Source organism: Lutjanus erythropterus, chromosome 20 (genome assembly GCF_056507025.1).
Source record: "Lutjanus erythropterus isolate fLutEry1 chromosome 20, fLutEry1.hap2, whole genome shotgun sequence".
In the NCBI taxonomy this organism is placed as follows: domain Eukaryota; kingdom Metazoa; phylum Chordata; class Actinopteri; order Lutjaniformes; family Lutjanidae; genus Lutjanus; species Lutjanus erythropterus.
Window position 1 is genome coordinate 13151352 of NC_139336.1, and position 16388 is coordinate 13167739.

General features: G+C 38.5%; 1 protein-coding gene across 3 annotated transcripts in view; it reads right to left on the reverse strand.

Annotated features, from left to right (window-relative positions):
- Positions 1–16388, reverse strand: part of plppr1 (phospholipid phosphatase related 1) — a 68973-nt gene that overhangs the window by 15608 nt on the left and 36977 nt on the right. For all 3 annotated transcript variants that reach the window (XM_084746137.1, XM_084746138.1, XM_084746139.1), the window contains exons 3-4: positions 12414–12602; positions 2283–2415 (exon numbers count right to left, since the gene is read on the reverse strand). In XM_084746137.1, coding sequence (XP_084602263.1) covers positions 2283–2415; positions 12414–12602 — 322 coding nt within the window. The remainder of the gene's footprint in view (positions 1–2282; positions 2416–12413; positions 12603–16388) is intronic.

Here is a 16388-nt window from a genome sequence, read left to right on the forward strand (position 1 = left end):
CACAAGAAGCCACTGACATCTCCAGCCTGGTCGACCTAGTCCTTCATTTCATCCCTCACTGTGCATCGACCTATCTGTGACACAGCAGAAAAATAGCAGATCCATACATCATGTTATTCACAGGTTGTGGAAACTTGATGACCCTATTTGTTACTATGTAGTTTGTGTTCTCCTCTGGTTGCCACCCTCTTTTGCCCTTTAGGTCAATTAGAGGTTTGGCAAGTCCTTTTTGCATGATGCTAGAGTTGTTTTAGAACATGAACTAATCTTAAACAGCAAATCCTCAAGCTCTGAATCATCACGGTCGCTGTTTTGAATCTGTAGCTTTTTGCATTGGAGCTCCCCTCACAGGTGACTGACAGCACCCACATCCAACTGTCAGCTTAGTTATGATATACAGCATGTTGCATCCTGGTTAAAGGCTTACTGAAAGACTGTGTAAGCCACACAAGAAATCCTGATATTGCAGATGCATGCTTTATTGAGCTATTAACCTTATAAACAGTGCTTATATACAGTAGTTGTGTATTAAATGAGGCAGCAAAAGATTTAACTTAAGCTTAAAAGAATCCAAAAATGAACTGAAGACAAGTGAAGCGCCATAATGTCACTGCATCTTGAATGGTGATGTGATCACTGAAGCGCACACTGATATGCATTGAATAATAATGTGATCACTTAGCTACAAAAAGCAAAACAAAATGCAGTCAGTGAGTATGAATATTTGCACTGAACTGAATGTAATGATTCAAATGAGCAAAACAATGCTTATCTTTGGTGTTGTGGGTCAGTGCAGCAGGATTGAGGTGATGCACCAGGCAAACACTGGTGGGACTTTACAGAAATGTGGCACATTGAAGTATGTATGTGAGGTATGAGGAGATATACAAGATGTTGATGTTGATTCCACTATGACAAGGTTTAAGAAGTTTACACCAAAATGTTGAGACCAGCCTCCTGTTTAAAACAGTTTTACCAGCACTTCCAAATTGTGTTTGGTTATTGTTATTTTTAACCCTGAATGGTCAGTGTGTCTCAATGGATACAAAGTTTCCATCTGAAAAAGTGCAGCAATCAAATTAAATCAGGAGCCTGTTTACACCTAGTATTAACAAATGAACATGTACATGATTTCCATTTGAAAAGACCATGTGTTGTTGTTTTAACCCGAATTTGACAAATTAAATGTTTATCAGTCCACAAATGAGGCAAATTAGGTAAAAAAAAACAAAAAACAGATGCTGTTGGGGTGTTTCTGGGGGTCAGGTCTCATCAATTACTGTACAAAAACAACTTTTTAAACTTTGTTCACTGATTTTAGTGAAACAAGATCATACTTAATTGCAAAAACATTTTCTGTTTTGTCCTCCGGTAGCTCTGCCACAACTTGATAATTTAAGAGTTTCCTGATGGACAGACAGCTTACTGCTGCCAACTGTAGTGTTATCTGCCGTTAATTTAGCTCAGTTAGCCACGCAGCTAGCTTTAGAGCCTAAATGAGTTTTATTAAACCTCTTCCTTCAACGCTCCTCCTCTCGCTGTGTGAATACCAGCACTCCCCCAGTAGTCCGAGCTCTCAGTCAGGGGCAAGTCAGCAAACAGACCCACTAGTTGCACAGCTAACCAAGCTAACTAGCTAACAGCAGCTAGCAGTAGTTAGCAGCAGTTAGTGGTTACTTTAGCCACAAATAAAGCTGTTTATTAGAAAACTCTGTAAGTCCCAGAGAGTTGATTTCTAATGTCCTCTGGCAGAGAAACCGGAGGACATTAGACCTGTTTTGTGTGAACTCATTTTTTCTCCTGTTGTGGCTTCATCTTGTCGTGTCATTTTGTCATAGATACATGACATCATCGTCATGCAAATGAGTATGCCTCAGCAGAGGACATCAGTTATAGAGGCTATCTATCAATGTGGCCTGGATGCATTAGTATTTACACTACAAAAGACGTAGTAAAATGGGTCCCAAGCAACCTCAAGAAGTAGTTTGAGTGAACAGATCAAAATGTGTCTCTGTGGTTAACACTTATTTCGTGCTGCCCTTTAGGATCTCATCACCCAAGACGCATGTTATTATCAGGCGTAAACAGGATCCAAAACTATTAAATTTGCAACCCTGTGTAGATGTGAGAGAGCGGGCCCATATTTTTGATGTTTTTGTTGTGTGTTACCGCGTGTTTGTTGATGATGGCATACATCTCTGAAATGTCAGCTGCTACCTGGTCCCATCAGCGTGAAGGAGCTCGAAGGCTCTTTTGACTGTTTGGCATGAAAACCTTCTTACCTATGAAGCGTATGATGCGGCGGATAAGGGGGTTGAGGTAACAACAGTCTCCCGTCACAATGGTTTTTTCCTGGGCCAGGAGAGCTTCCCTCGTTGATTTCATCACATACATGGACACCTCCCCGATAAAAATCTACACACACACACACACAAACACAGAGAGAAATGCCAGAGAGGGACGAGATTCAGAAAGATTCAGAGATGGGAATGCAAACAGAAAGAGACACACAGAGACAGGGGCAAAAGAAAACATAAAGTTAGGCATCCCATTATAGAGCAGAAGAACATTTTGCCCCTGTCTGGCCTGTGTACATAAACCACTGTGTCTTAATGCAGCCTTTATTCAGGTCCATTATAGTGTGGACATTACATCAGGTCTAATGGAAAAACCGCTGCTGGACACTCAAAATGAAAGTCGTTGCCAGCTGCCTTGGGTGATGAAGGCTGCTGCAGAAATATGTGTGTGTTTATGTGTGTGTGCACACTGTATGTGTGGACACGTGATTTTAGCCTTTGGTGTGTGTGTGTGTGTGTTTGTGTTCATAAAAGCAGTTTGTTTTGGGCCTCAGGACAGGTAACAAAACTCCTGCGTTTTCTTCCATCCCTCATGAATGCTTTTTTTATCATCAACATGTTGTTGAGAAAGCAGCTCTAATCTATCTCTTTCTTTGTGGCTATGAGCAGTAAGAGCAACTGATTTTCTTGTTGATGCAAAAAAAAAAATCAAAAAACAAAGAACACAGAGGGACTGACAGCAGTCACATATATGAATGTTTTAAAGCTCTGCAGTGAATTCAGTCCTGTCTGGATTTGTCAGTATGATGGATATTTTCAAACACTTTTTTCCCACTGGATGATGATTGACATAATGCATGCAAATGCAAAATGAAAACTATCATCAAATGCATCATGGCAGAAAAATGCATCTTCAGATGCAAAATGACCTAGAAACATCTGTCTTCAAAGAAAACAAGCAAAAAAAAGCCATTTTCTTCAAATAGACTATAGAAGGCAGGCGACTTGTATCATGTACTTTAAATATGTCTGAGCCATTGTGACAAATCAAAATGCATTTTACAGAAGCCAAAAAGGAGGAGGTGGAGTTAACTGACATAATTTCACTACAGGCTGTAAATCTTGGGTTGTTTAGAGGAAAAGAATCATCATCTGTGTGAATGAAATTATTCAGGGCCTATTTAAGCATGATGTGTATAATACATGATCAAAGTGATGCGTGTGCAAGGAATCCACAAAAAAACAATCAGACCTATGCTACATGTAAAATATAGGTCAATTTTATCATACCCACAGAGGTGACTGCTTGCCTTTAGTCCCAGTCGATCATAGCATCTTTTTACATCACTTGGAGACTATGGTTCAGAGCATCAGAGGCTCAGCTCTTAGCTCACCTCACTGTACCTCTCAAACTGAACTTTTTTCTCACTCTAGATAACATTACTTCCTCTATAGCTCAGTTGAGTTTTGGTGTCCCACAAGGCTCCGTTCTCAGCCCCCTTCTGTCTTCTGTATACTTGCTCCCTCTTGCCCAGGCTATTTAAAAATATGATGTGTTTTGTTGTTTTTTTTTATGCCGACGAAACTCAATTATATATGCCATTAAACCCCACAGTTCCTAGCAGCCTACCTAATCTCACAGCTTTCCTCTCTGATCTTAAATCCCGGATGTCCCAAAAACTTCTTTGAATTGAATGACGATAAGTCTCAGGTCATTCTGTTCAGTCCCGCATATTCTGTCAGCTCTTATCGTGCTAATCTTGGCGGTTTGTGAGATAATATTCAGCAAACTGCTAGGAATCTAGGGATAATATTTGATGCTGGTGTCAGTGTTGTTCAGTCCTACTTCTTCCAGCTCAAGAAATTTTCTAAAATGTATCTCTTGCTGATCAATAAAAAGTGCATGTTTTTATCTATTCTCGGCACATCGCAACATATTTAACTCAGCTCTCAGCCAGGGCTCCTTCCGCCACATCTCTCTGACCACTGAGTTCTGCAGATGGACCCGGCTGGTTATTCCCAGGTCACAGCTTGTAGCAGGGTGATTGGGCTTCTTTCTATTAGGGAACTCAGACATACTAAGTCTGTTTTGGTTGTTATTGCCATTTGATCAGGTTGGTTTACTTTTTTCACTCCCTGTTGTTTGGTCTTATTCCTATTGTACTTGGATTGCCTGGTTTTATTTTATTTGCATGTACTATGATGGTGCCCAAATGTCTTTTTATCTCCAGGGACTCTTATTGGCAAACATTAAAAAAAACTTTATTAAAATCATTTTATTTTCATTCAGGTCCCTGAAATGCTGCTAATCAGTGAGTCATTTCCTAATACTTTCCCTAAATAATGACTTTAACATTTTCAAGCAACTAGTAATTGCCTTGAAGTATTTGTCGCACTAGAGACTGCCTGAAAAGGTTAGTTACCACTGACTGATCGTCTCATTTCGACACGTGGAACCTCCACTCTCCAAATACAAATGTCATAAAAACTGCACTGAACTGACTGAAAACAACTATCTCCAAATGCACCACATCAGAAACCTGAGGAACAACTTGACATTCAACCGACACGGTGCAGTGAAAAGGTTGGACGGCAGACACAAATAGAACATGCAAATCTTTCAGCAGGTGCCTAATTCTTGGGAGTAATTTGCCTGACATAAAAAAAAAAAAGACTGCTGGTTCATCTGCTATCTTAATAATGCTGACCCATCTATGGGTGTGACAGATTTATGGGAGCTCAGGTTCACAATACCCTTGGAAGTCCATAAAATGTTGTACCTGTGGCATTAAAATGACAGACGGTAACTGCCCACAGTATTTAGGAGTACCTTTTTTGTATGTGTTTCACCCTGATCATATTTTTTCACTCACACATTAAATGTGACAACTGCTCCTTGTGGAAAACCATAAATGATTCATGGTGCTGTTCATCACTGCCAAAAGTAGAGATTTTTTATCAGAAAATAATCAAGCATGCGGCCCGAAACAGCAGAAAACTTGTCTTAAAGTTTACACAGACTGTCCTGACCTGGAAAACAGATATGTAGCAGTCTGTGCAACCACCTTATTATGATCTACATCTACCGTTGGGTCGGCTTTCTAAAAACTTACAGATATGTACACAATAGAGCAGCACCGGTAGTCGTGGTCGGAAGTGTAGCAGTGTAGACACTAGCTCAAGTGTGACACACGCACAAGACACAACAAAGAAGTTCACGTCGCAATGTATTTAATGGCCACAAAGACCACCGCTGTCTACATTGCTGCCTTTGTTTAAAGTCACATTAACACATTCACTTTATAAAGTGATAATTTGTTGTGTTTATGGCTTGTTATGCTGCCCAGAGTGGAAAACACAGGAATCAATGAATGTTCCTTTAATGTCTTCTTAATGAGGTGATAATTTTCAATATTGCTACCAAGACACACATAAAAGGAAGTGGGATTAGCCATTAAGGACCACAATTGGTATGGAAAAAATGCATTCTCTCCATCTTTAGATAAAGTTTGTCTTGAGAAACTTGGTGGTTACCGCTCGGTACTTACTATTAGTCAGCCACCTGTTTCCACACTGTAGGATCCACACTTGACAAGAACAACACCGGGCTTTCATTATCTTGGCTCTGAGGACTCACTAGAAGGACTGACTTTCTGACGCCTGTCCATGGCTTAACAGGTTTATAGAGCGTTGCATGAATACGACCGTTCTAACCTCCACAGCCTCCCATTGGTCCGGCCATGTGGAACATCCTGCATAAATTACTGCCTCTCCGCTAATTGGCCAACATCTCAGCCATGTCATCATTAATTCTGATTGGCCGCCTCTCTGGTTTATGACGCATGCGGCGACGGAGCGATGTACAGTGTCGAGCATCTGACGCAGCACTCTCAAAGGGCACAATTAAAAAGTTTGGGCTAGCATACAGATGGATAAGGAGACTGTGAAATACAAAGGCCACATGTACTGTAGGCCAACGAGTGAGAAACAAAACTTGAACAGCTGACACAGCCCTCTTTGAGGAGAGGACAAGCAAGACGAAGGAAGATGGGATTCATCTGGATTTAATGAGTTTTATGCAGAACTACACACAAAAACTAAAATTGTATAACCATTAGAATCAAAACAGCACCACACCTGATATTTAAAGACTGAAAGTTTTAAACTAAACTCAATCACTGCATTCTGTTTTTATTTACACAACGTCCTAAATTTTTTAGCACTGGGGTTATATTTTAGGTAACTATGATTAAGTACCTCATACAACCCCACTTCAAATAATCCAAACTATCCCTTTAATTTTCAGATTTTTAACTAATACACACATGTGTGTATTTATATATTTAAATATACCCTGTACACCTATTTTTTCTCATTCTTTTTCCCTGTCTAGTCAATCTCTGTGTAAGAACACTGAGAGCAATGGAAAAACTGGGGTCAAATTCCTACTTACTTGTCCCGTAAAGCTAATTCTGTAGCAAGACAAACACTGACGTTGTTGGTTATACTTTTGAGTTGGTCTATAAAGACATTTCCTGTTTTTCTTTTTCTTTTTGTGAGGTAAGCAGTGCAGAAGAGTCTGTCAAAACTGCGCACAGATGCACTCTAACCAAATCAGCTGTAAATAATATCGTCTGTCACATTTCCTGGCCAATCAGAGCACTCTTCCGGATTTTAAACCAATTTATCTTATTTTATTGTGTATGTCAGACTGTGTGTGTTTGTGTGTTGGTGTGTGAACAGGTGTGGAACACTGTAGACTGCTGATGCATCTGCACACCAATTAGCTACGGGGGTAGAAATGCAAGCTACAGGAAGCATTTTATTTTCTCAATAAAAGTGACAATAATTCAGATAATACTTCAGCCTAACAACCGGTAACAACACTCAGTGTTTAGAGCCTGAGAGCAAGGAACAAACTGTCCCAGATAATAAACACAAAAAGCCAGAGACACAAAGAGGCAGCAGAACAGTAATATCTCATTACAAATAAATGGGTGGCGTCTGTCCAGGAACCAGACATCTTTAACAGTCACATCCATGATTAAGTGCCGCCTGAAGTTGTAATGGAGGAAGACGATGTCTGTTTGGAGAGAAACCTGAGATATAAAAATGTGACACGGAGTACACTGTTAAAAGCCTTTCCACAGCACTATATAGCTGCACTCTACACTGGATGGAGTTTAATCCCAGATCAAGTGCATGTTGAAAGGACGTCTATGATGTTAAAATGCATCTAGTTTGTGTTTTGTCTTAATTTTTACCTTTTCTGTGATGTTGCAAATAGAGCTAGTGTGAAGAAAAAAAATCTGGCATCATCATTCATACAAATTTACAAAATTTTAGATTTGTAGTAGAGTATTTAACATGACTCAACCAAGAAAGGGACTGACATGAAGTAAGTTTCCAACACTAAAGCCCATAATTACACTGACATACAGTACTCCAGTGGTGCAGTGGGTAATGATTAATTATGCCATAACTAAATAACTACAAATGAATTCAGCATACTTTGTAGTCAGTTGTAGTCAAAATGCAAATTATTATATAGTATTTTCAGAGGTGGCAAGTAATGAAGTGCAAATATTTTCACGTCCTACATTTTAACAAATAAATCTGTACTTTCTATTCCTTACTTTTTCAAAGCAGGCTCGTTACTTTAGTTTAAATGCATGTGAGGGGAATTATTAATAATTTTTATTTTTATTTTGCACAATTGTGTGATACCTTCCCAGTATCGAGACTGATTTCAGCCTAAATGGATGGGACAATAACACATGACGATTCCTTGGTGCATCTATAGACATTTCTTTTTTTTTACCAGAGTAAAAATATCTGTACCTCTACTTGAGTACAGAATGTGTGCACTTTTCCACCTCTGATTACTGTAAAATTGTTGCACACATACACATCTGACAGTTGTGGTTCTCACAAAACATTTGATTGAATTAAATGACCAATAATGATAATGATATGACAACTAGAACAAATGTGGTGTAGTCTAACAATTTAGGTGATCAGTATTTCTGCTTGAATCCTTTAGTCTGATGTGTGTGATTGATCATCTTTAGGAAGCCGAACTCCTCATATCTGACCTGATGCGATGCACTGCTGCAGCCCTCAGCATTTCTGCACTGCGTGATTAAAACATACTGAAGCCTGTTGTGTGATCATCAACCATGAAGACCGCATCTGTGTTCTGAGATTGACTCATCCTCTTCTTCACATATGGTCCATTTCAAACGTGAAAAAATGAATTACAATATTAAACAGACACGTGCAAACACTCTTCAGGAGGTGTTCAGAATATATTTGACATCGGTTTAATAATGGACTGACCCAGGGGCTCAGAAGCATATGGTGCTGGTGTGGAGTGCCGCTGGAGTCGACAAGCATGGAGCTAAACTGACACCTGGTGGCCGTATGGTGCTACTCCTGCAAGAGGCGTCTGAATCAGCAATGCACATGCAGCCCTTGCCCTATTTTCATGTACAACTGTGACTCAGCTTTTCAAATGAACGGTTTGGACAAGACTTGAATTTGTTTTGGTCACACAGTGTTCAGAAAATGATTTCTAACAGACCCTCATCACAGAAAATTTTCTGTAATGTCGCAGCAGGTAACACAGGTGTAATCAGGCTTGGGGTGTAATGGATTACATGTAAGAGGATGTATGTAATCTGGATACAAAAAAAAGGTAACTATATTCCATTACAGATAAAAAAAAAATTACATTACATTTAGGATTACTGATGGAATAAATAAAGAATGATACACTACCATGCACAGTACACACACAGTTGCCAATTCATCATCATGGCCTCTCGTGAAAAAATATTTCACTGGGTGGAAATTTCACTGTTTCACCACATTTTATATTGAGTTAGTCCAACAGTAACGGAAAGTGATACCTGGATTACTTCAATTTTTTGACAGGTAATTAGTAACTGTATTGGAATGCATTTTTTAAATAAGCCTGCCAACCCTGGGTGTAATTAATAACTTTAACAAGGGTCTACTCTGCTTTGTATGCTGGCTCACTGACATGGCTGAACAATAAACTGAATGACACAGAGACCACGTAAATGATGATAATTAATTATACCTTTATCTTCCCTGCATTCACATATCAAAATGAATGCCACATTATGTCTGACTCTACTGAGGTAAGTTACTCACTAAGTCCACACTATTGTAAATGCTGATTACATACAATATGTGCTACATACTAATCTTAATCTTATATACTATTCAATATCTTCAGTTCAAAATCATTTCCTTTGCACTATTTCTAATGTTTACAACCTAGAAATATGTTTTTTTTTTCTAAAGCTATTTCACCATCTCCCACCATTTATTTTTTTTTCCAGCTTTGACCAGCTTCCATTTTTTTTCTTACACTGGACTGTGGGAAAACAGTGTCTGTCAACAGCATAGACATATGTTCACCATAGACATATACTGTATATGTGGATGGCGCATTGATCATAGGTCGACATTGCCAACATTTTTCTTAGGTCAAGACTGACATGTGAACAAATACAACTATGTAGTGGAGCTGCGTTTTTTTTTTTTTCTTTTTTTTTCGTTTTTTTTTTTTTTTAAATGGAGTGATGATCATGGAGTGAGAAAAAAAAGTTTCCTCTTTTTTCTAGCTTTCTCCACAGAGCTCATAAACCCCTGAGCTATATGTCTATGGTAGACACTTCATTTGATTTTGTATAAAAAGCACAATGACGTCTGCATGTAGTAATAAACCTTTTAATGTAATGTGACTCATTAATATTGGCTGAGAAATAAACATTATAGAGCTTTTTATCCAGAAAAAATGCAGCTCCCCCATTTCCCATTTACATGTATTTGTTCACAGGCCAGTCTTGGCCAGTTCAATACAGTAGCGATGTTGGTGTATCTGCCAAAGCAGTCAATGTGACGTCTTTGTTTACACGTGAGTATACTTTCTATGGTTCCTTTTCTGACGTGAATGCTTCTTCCCAGAATTAGACACCTTTCATCTTCTTTCTGATCTTTTCCATTGAAAGCTTTGATCTTTTCTATTTAAAGCAGCTATAAGGAACTTGCATATGATCAAAAATAAAATGATCAAAATAAAAAATTCTCCCTCGGCTTCTTTTTAGCGGACTAACATGTACGACTCACTGTCACTTTGCCTGTGAAACTGTAAAGTTTAAACATAGGTTCTTCTGGTCTGCATGCTTTCATCTGATTCAAAGAGAATCAGAACTGGTGCCAGTCATTAATAAATCGAAAATTTTCTTGCTAATGGTCTTGTTTGCTTATGTGTATCATACAGAGGCATTAGTATTAAACTGAGACTGTTTCATAAGCAGTTAAAAACTCCTTGTAGTGGCTGTGAGGGAGACAGAGTGACATTTGCCAAGTTATATTTATAAGCAATGAGTCAAAGGCAACTTGACTTCCTGTTAATGTTGAAGGAATTTTACTGGGTTCAGCTGATCTGAATGAATGGTGAAATAACACATAACAGGAACCCCATTTGCCTTTTAAGGCCTGGATGAGTGAGAATCTCCACGGACAAAATGTGTAATGAATCAAATCATAGTGATGTCATATTTGTTCGTCATCAGGAGCCCACGTTCTCTGCTCCTTACACAGCGTGACTTGACACTCCACTGATGCATTCACTATGGTGTCTTGTGGCGCCAAAAAAAGCAAATAACAAGTTTAAGAGATGCCGTATGAGGTTCAAAACAGAGAGCCAAACGTTCAGTGTGTGAAATCAGTACCAAACTTATCAGCTGACCCATGAAAAGATATGAAAACAGTCCCCCGTCAGACAGCTTGAAATGACATTTTCTCCCACATTTCTGGCAGAGAAAGGACAAAAACTGCAGCAGGTTACGAACTCATAAGATGCCTGGCTGAATTTCAGTTTTACATAGATGACCTATTTATCAAATATACTTTATATATAACATGATTCAATACTAAAGTAGCTGATGTGCACTTACAAACACCGCAACAAGTGATCAAATTTAAAATATGTGTGTTATGTTGTTATGTATATATTCTATATTCTGTATATTATATTCTGTATTAAGAATATGCTGATCTATATATGCATCAGAAATTTTTAACTCAGGTCAGGTCCTAAATGCTAGGCCATGTTAGACTAAGTTAGCAGCATAAACTGTGAAAAAAATAGGGAGGTAGTTTCACTAGATATTGTTTACATATCTGCCGTAGAGATATCTGCCTTCTTTCCAATATAATGGAACTAAATGATATTCTGCATATGGAGCTCAAACCATAAAAAATACATTAAAAAAATTCAAAACCAGTGTCTCTTTTCTAAAATCATGGCTCGGTTAGTCAAGATAATCCACAGACCTTGTTGTGAGCAGTTTCATGCAAGAACTACTTTCTTTATGCAGTAGAATCTACTGGAACTACTTTATTTCTACTAGAAAGATAGTGGTCCCTACATGAAACTGCTAACAACAAGGTGTGTTTGTTTTTTTTGGTGCTTTGAGCACTTTTAGTCATTGCCATTTAGTCCCATTATACTGGAGAGAAGGCAGACATCACTACAGCAGATTTCTCCAAAACTCTGCAACTCACAGCAAAAAAATCCAGATGGATAAACAGCACTTGGGGAAAATGCATATTTTTGATTCAGGGGTGAACAGTCCCAGTAAGAACAATAGAAAAACATCTCAACTAAAGATTATAGGTTGGAAAACTTTTTTTTTAGTTCATATCCAAACTAAAAGAGTTTGAGTTTGACTCAAAACTCGAAAGTGAAGACAGCTGCCCCGAGATCATGAGCTTTCTCAACTTTTTTTTTTCTTTACAGTGTATTGCAAATGAAATGTGATACTTAGTGGAGTGGTGATTATCTCATAGTTACATTTTTGATGGTTCTACTTTATGAAAGAAAGAAAACATAAAAAAAAGAGTTGGTTTGTGAAATGTGAAAAGCTGTAAGCAGTAAACAAATGAAAGCTGAGACAGAGCCTGAGTAAACACATTAATGCCACATTTGATTATTGCTGTTTACACTCCGGCATGTGGTGGCATAATAATTTAATAAGCCGCCAGTTTTAAACAGACTTTAAATGGGTTTTTACTCACTATAGCAGTGGGAGCAGCAGCCACCACGCAGTACAGGATAAGTGGGGGAACGAAGCTGGATTCCTCCGTGCCCGGATACGGCTTCATCAGCTCGGCGTCGTTACAGAAGAAACCCTGCACATGCACGCTGAACAGGTCTGTGCACTCCATGTAGTAGGCCAACAACACCGTGCCTGACATGATGACGAGCTGGAAGAAAAACATGTCGGAAAAAGTTGAAAAAAGGAGGAGGAGAAGAATAATGAGGAGAGGGAAAGAGGAACTTGTTAGCTGTATATCCAGCGCACTGAAAGCTTTCCTCCTCGGTTCAGTTTTCAGTCCTTAAACAAGTTGTTTTGTGGCTCATCCCTGAACATCACTCTACTCCTCTCTCTGCTGTGACGTTCTTAACAGGTTTTAATACAAAACAGCCGCATAAATCCTCTAAAACCATCTCTTTTCCTCTCTCTCTCCCTTTCCAGCTCATGCTAACTCGTCATGTACCAGCACCCCCCCTCCACCGCCAGCACCACCACCACCACCACCACCACCACCATCACTTACCACCTCCTCTCCTCCCTCACCCCCTCATCCTTTTATCCCTCTAACATCATCTTTTGTCTCTGGCCTCCTTTCGCTCTCCTCCTAGAATCGGCTGCAGGCAATTTTGGTTTTTTATATATATATTTATATATATGTGGTATCCTTAGTCACTGATAACGAACCAACACTGGAATATAAAATGTAAGACATTGCAAAGCAAAGCTTTTTAATGTGGTTTCTCACAATCAGCTGCATTTGTGTCACTAATGTGCTGCCAATCGAGCCAACCAGCTGGCACGATGCTGGGGTTTTTATATGAAAGGAAAGTGATGAGATGCTCAGGAGGCTGCCAGATAGAAGAAAGGCCCGTAAGTTCACCAGAACTGGAAGGAGTAGCATATCTTAGTCAGGAAAATGTACTGCCAATTAATGTAAACATTAGTCATGTTAAGATACACTGTAAAAAATCATACAGGAATTTAGTGGAATCAACTTTACTCATTAATTTAACATAAATATACAAGTTCTATTTATTCAAGATACTGTAACTTAAAATTTCCAGAATCTATTTTCAGAACACTTCAGAACGTATAAACATGAGTTCCTCTAAGCTGAAGAAATGGTGAGTTGAATGTAAAGATTTCAATCAACTCATTAAATAAAGTTAATAAAGAAATGTGCATCATCCAAAATCACATACTACACACTAAATGCCCAAAATGTGTACCATTTATTAAACATACTTCTGAGTAAATAAACAGCAGTATGATTCTTTTCAGACACGCTGCTCAGCACGTGTCACATCACTTCCCTGCAGGTCGGAGACGAACAGCCGTGGCGATCCGCGACAACAAAAACTAATTTGAAAAAATATATTCCACCTGGTGACAATTGAGTGAACTTAACTTGCATTACAAATAAAAGCTTTTTGATGTTACACAGAGCTGCCTTGGTCATTGTCCACTTTTGTTTGCAATGTTGTAATTGTCACTACTGCATTGCATTGTTGGATATTTACGCCAGTGTAGTGTCCAGTATGCACCCTGCATACTACTGGTTTCATACTAAGGTTTCGGACATACTAAAAAAGATACCACATACTGTTTTAAAATACTAAATAGCATGTTATTATGGAGATTCAGATGCAGTTATGTAGGGTTGGGTGATTGGACGAATCTATTGTCTATCAGTGATGGGCTAAATCCCCTGGATTGGATTTTTTGGCCAATTTTTGGGGAAATATTTGTCATTTTATTTTTGCTCACGTAATGGCCTGCAGAGTGACAGCTGCTGCTCCACACTGCACTCTCATCCAGCGGTCCAGTACACATCCACTGAGCTGGACCATTAGTGCACTGAGCTGGGTGTGGAGTGAGAGGGAGACAGCCTGCAGAGCCCGCCTCTTTGCACTCTTTTCACATGGCGATTTAACGTCAATCGCCAATGGATGGGCCGATGATGGCTATAAAATAAAATAAAAGGTTTGTAATGTTCGTCAGTGTGACTAAAGAGTTGTTGGTTCAACTTAATATCTCTCTCTAGCACAACTGAATTAATGTCAAGTTCATTTGACTTGAAGAATGTAATTGTTTTTAATTGTTATAAAATGACTTTAACCTGTTTTGTCAAACTCAGTTAACTTCAAATTTTAGGGCAGCTTGGACACTACCTTTTTGTAAGTTGAAAAAAAAAAAGTTTTTTATAGTGTAACAGAAAAAGAGCATTTCTCTGAAGGAGAATGGGAGAAAAAAGATAATAAGATGCTGTATTGATCCAGCTGGAATCGCTCAGGTGCATCAGACTTTTACAAATCAATAAGACTGGTAAACATGTTACAAACAGTCATATCTGATTATCTTCCCACATTTCTCTGTTAAAAAACAGCAATCTGCATAATGCAAAGTCTGCAAAGTGATGTCAGTATTATGAATGGATCCTGATCCATTAAAATATCCCCGGGCAGGCTGTTTGTAATACTTCTGTCCAACACCAGGTGTCACTGTGCTACTGCAGAAGAATCAGTGTTGTTTCAAACAGGAGGAAAACACAAACCTTAAGTTGTTTTGAACAATAGAAGAATTATATTCCATCATCTGCTGGCACTTTCAATTGTTTGCTCTTAAAAAAGAAAATGATTGGATAACGTCAACTCAAACAGTGATTATAACCAAGTTGAGCTTGCTGTGAAGGTCTATATAAAGTCCTGCATTTCACTGATCTCATCTCGTAAGTAGCCACGACATCACACACAGTACAACCAGGCCTTAGGTTTAACAATGTGATAATAATAATAACGAAGAAATGAAACATAGCTTGCTTGTAACACCCACAACTCCAGCCTTCAAATCTGGTCACCAAACCGAGTCGTGAGTTTGCAAAATGACTAAGTGTGCCAGAGAAGTGGTGTAGAAGCCCCTCCACAATAAAACAATACAGCCTAAGCTGTGTGTTATCACTTCTCTGAAAGCTAAACAACAAATTCTGTATCATCTGATGCAATAAGTGCTTTGGGATCTCATTTCTAATAAAATATTCCTAGCTCATTTGTTGTTTCTAGCTGTGTACCAATTACATTTTCACCTCTTTTTATCCCACTAGTGAGTGTACTGTGAGTCATATACTTTCACTCAATAAATTTAAATGCTCACTGTTAATATTCTGCAATATTACACTTGCAATCAAAGATTCAATAACCATGTTTCGGTACAACAACCTTCATCAGGTTATTTCAGTCATTGTACTGAAATGTTGCAGGACAGTGTGTGTCTTTTTGTTTTATATTGTCGACCCATGGTCTTCTCTGACGCATCCACTGGACTTTGGGTGTGCAAAACCTTTGTTTAGTAGTTTACTGTATACCAGTAATCCACATTTTTTTGCTTTCACTTTTTTAGGATACCTGGAACCACTTAAAATTTTGCTTATCCACTTATTCAAACCATTCTACCAATGTCAATTTATCAAGTAAATCAAATCTAACTTTTGAGAAAAGCTTCCTTTTTTAAAAAAAATTGATGTGTTGTTGACATGTAGAATAAGAGATTACAGGAAAAATGCAAATTGCCTAACAGACGTTTCTTTGAAACAATAAATTTATATAACGTGGTGGATTCATAATGACGTGGTTGGGGTGGATGCCAGGTGTACAAAGTGCAGGATTTTAACACCAGAGTCAGGGGTTTATGTCCGGACTCCTGTCACAAAAGCACTTTGTTTAATGAAGAACATAATAAAAGAACATATTGTGATGGGTAGGTTTGGGCAATAAGAGCACTTTCATTACGGTTATGGAAATATTGTCATTTCTTTTAAATATTAATAAAAAATCTTATGTCTCAAGTCACTGCTGATGTTTTGAGCGATGCTGTAGACACTGATTGGATAGTGTCTTGTAAGATTGCCTATTTTGATTTTTTTTAAAAATGCCAGTTAACACTTTATTGATACAGCGAT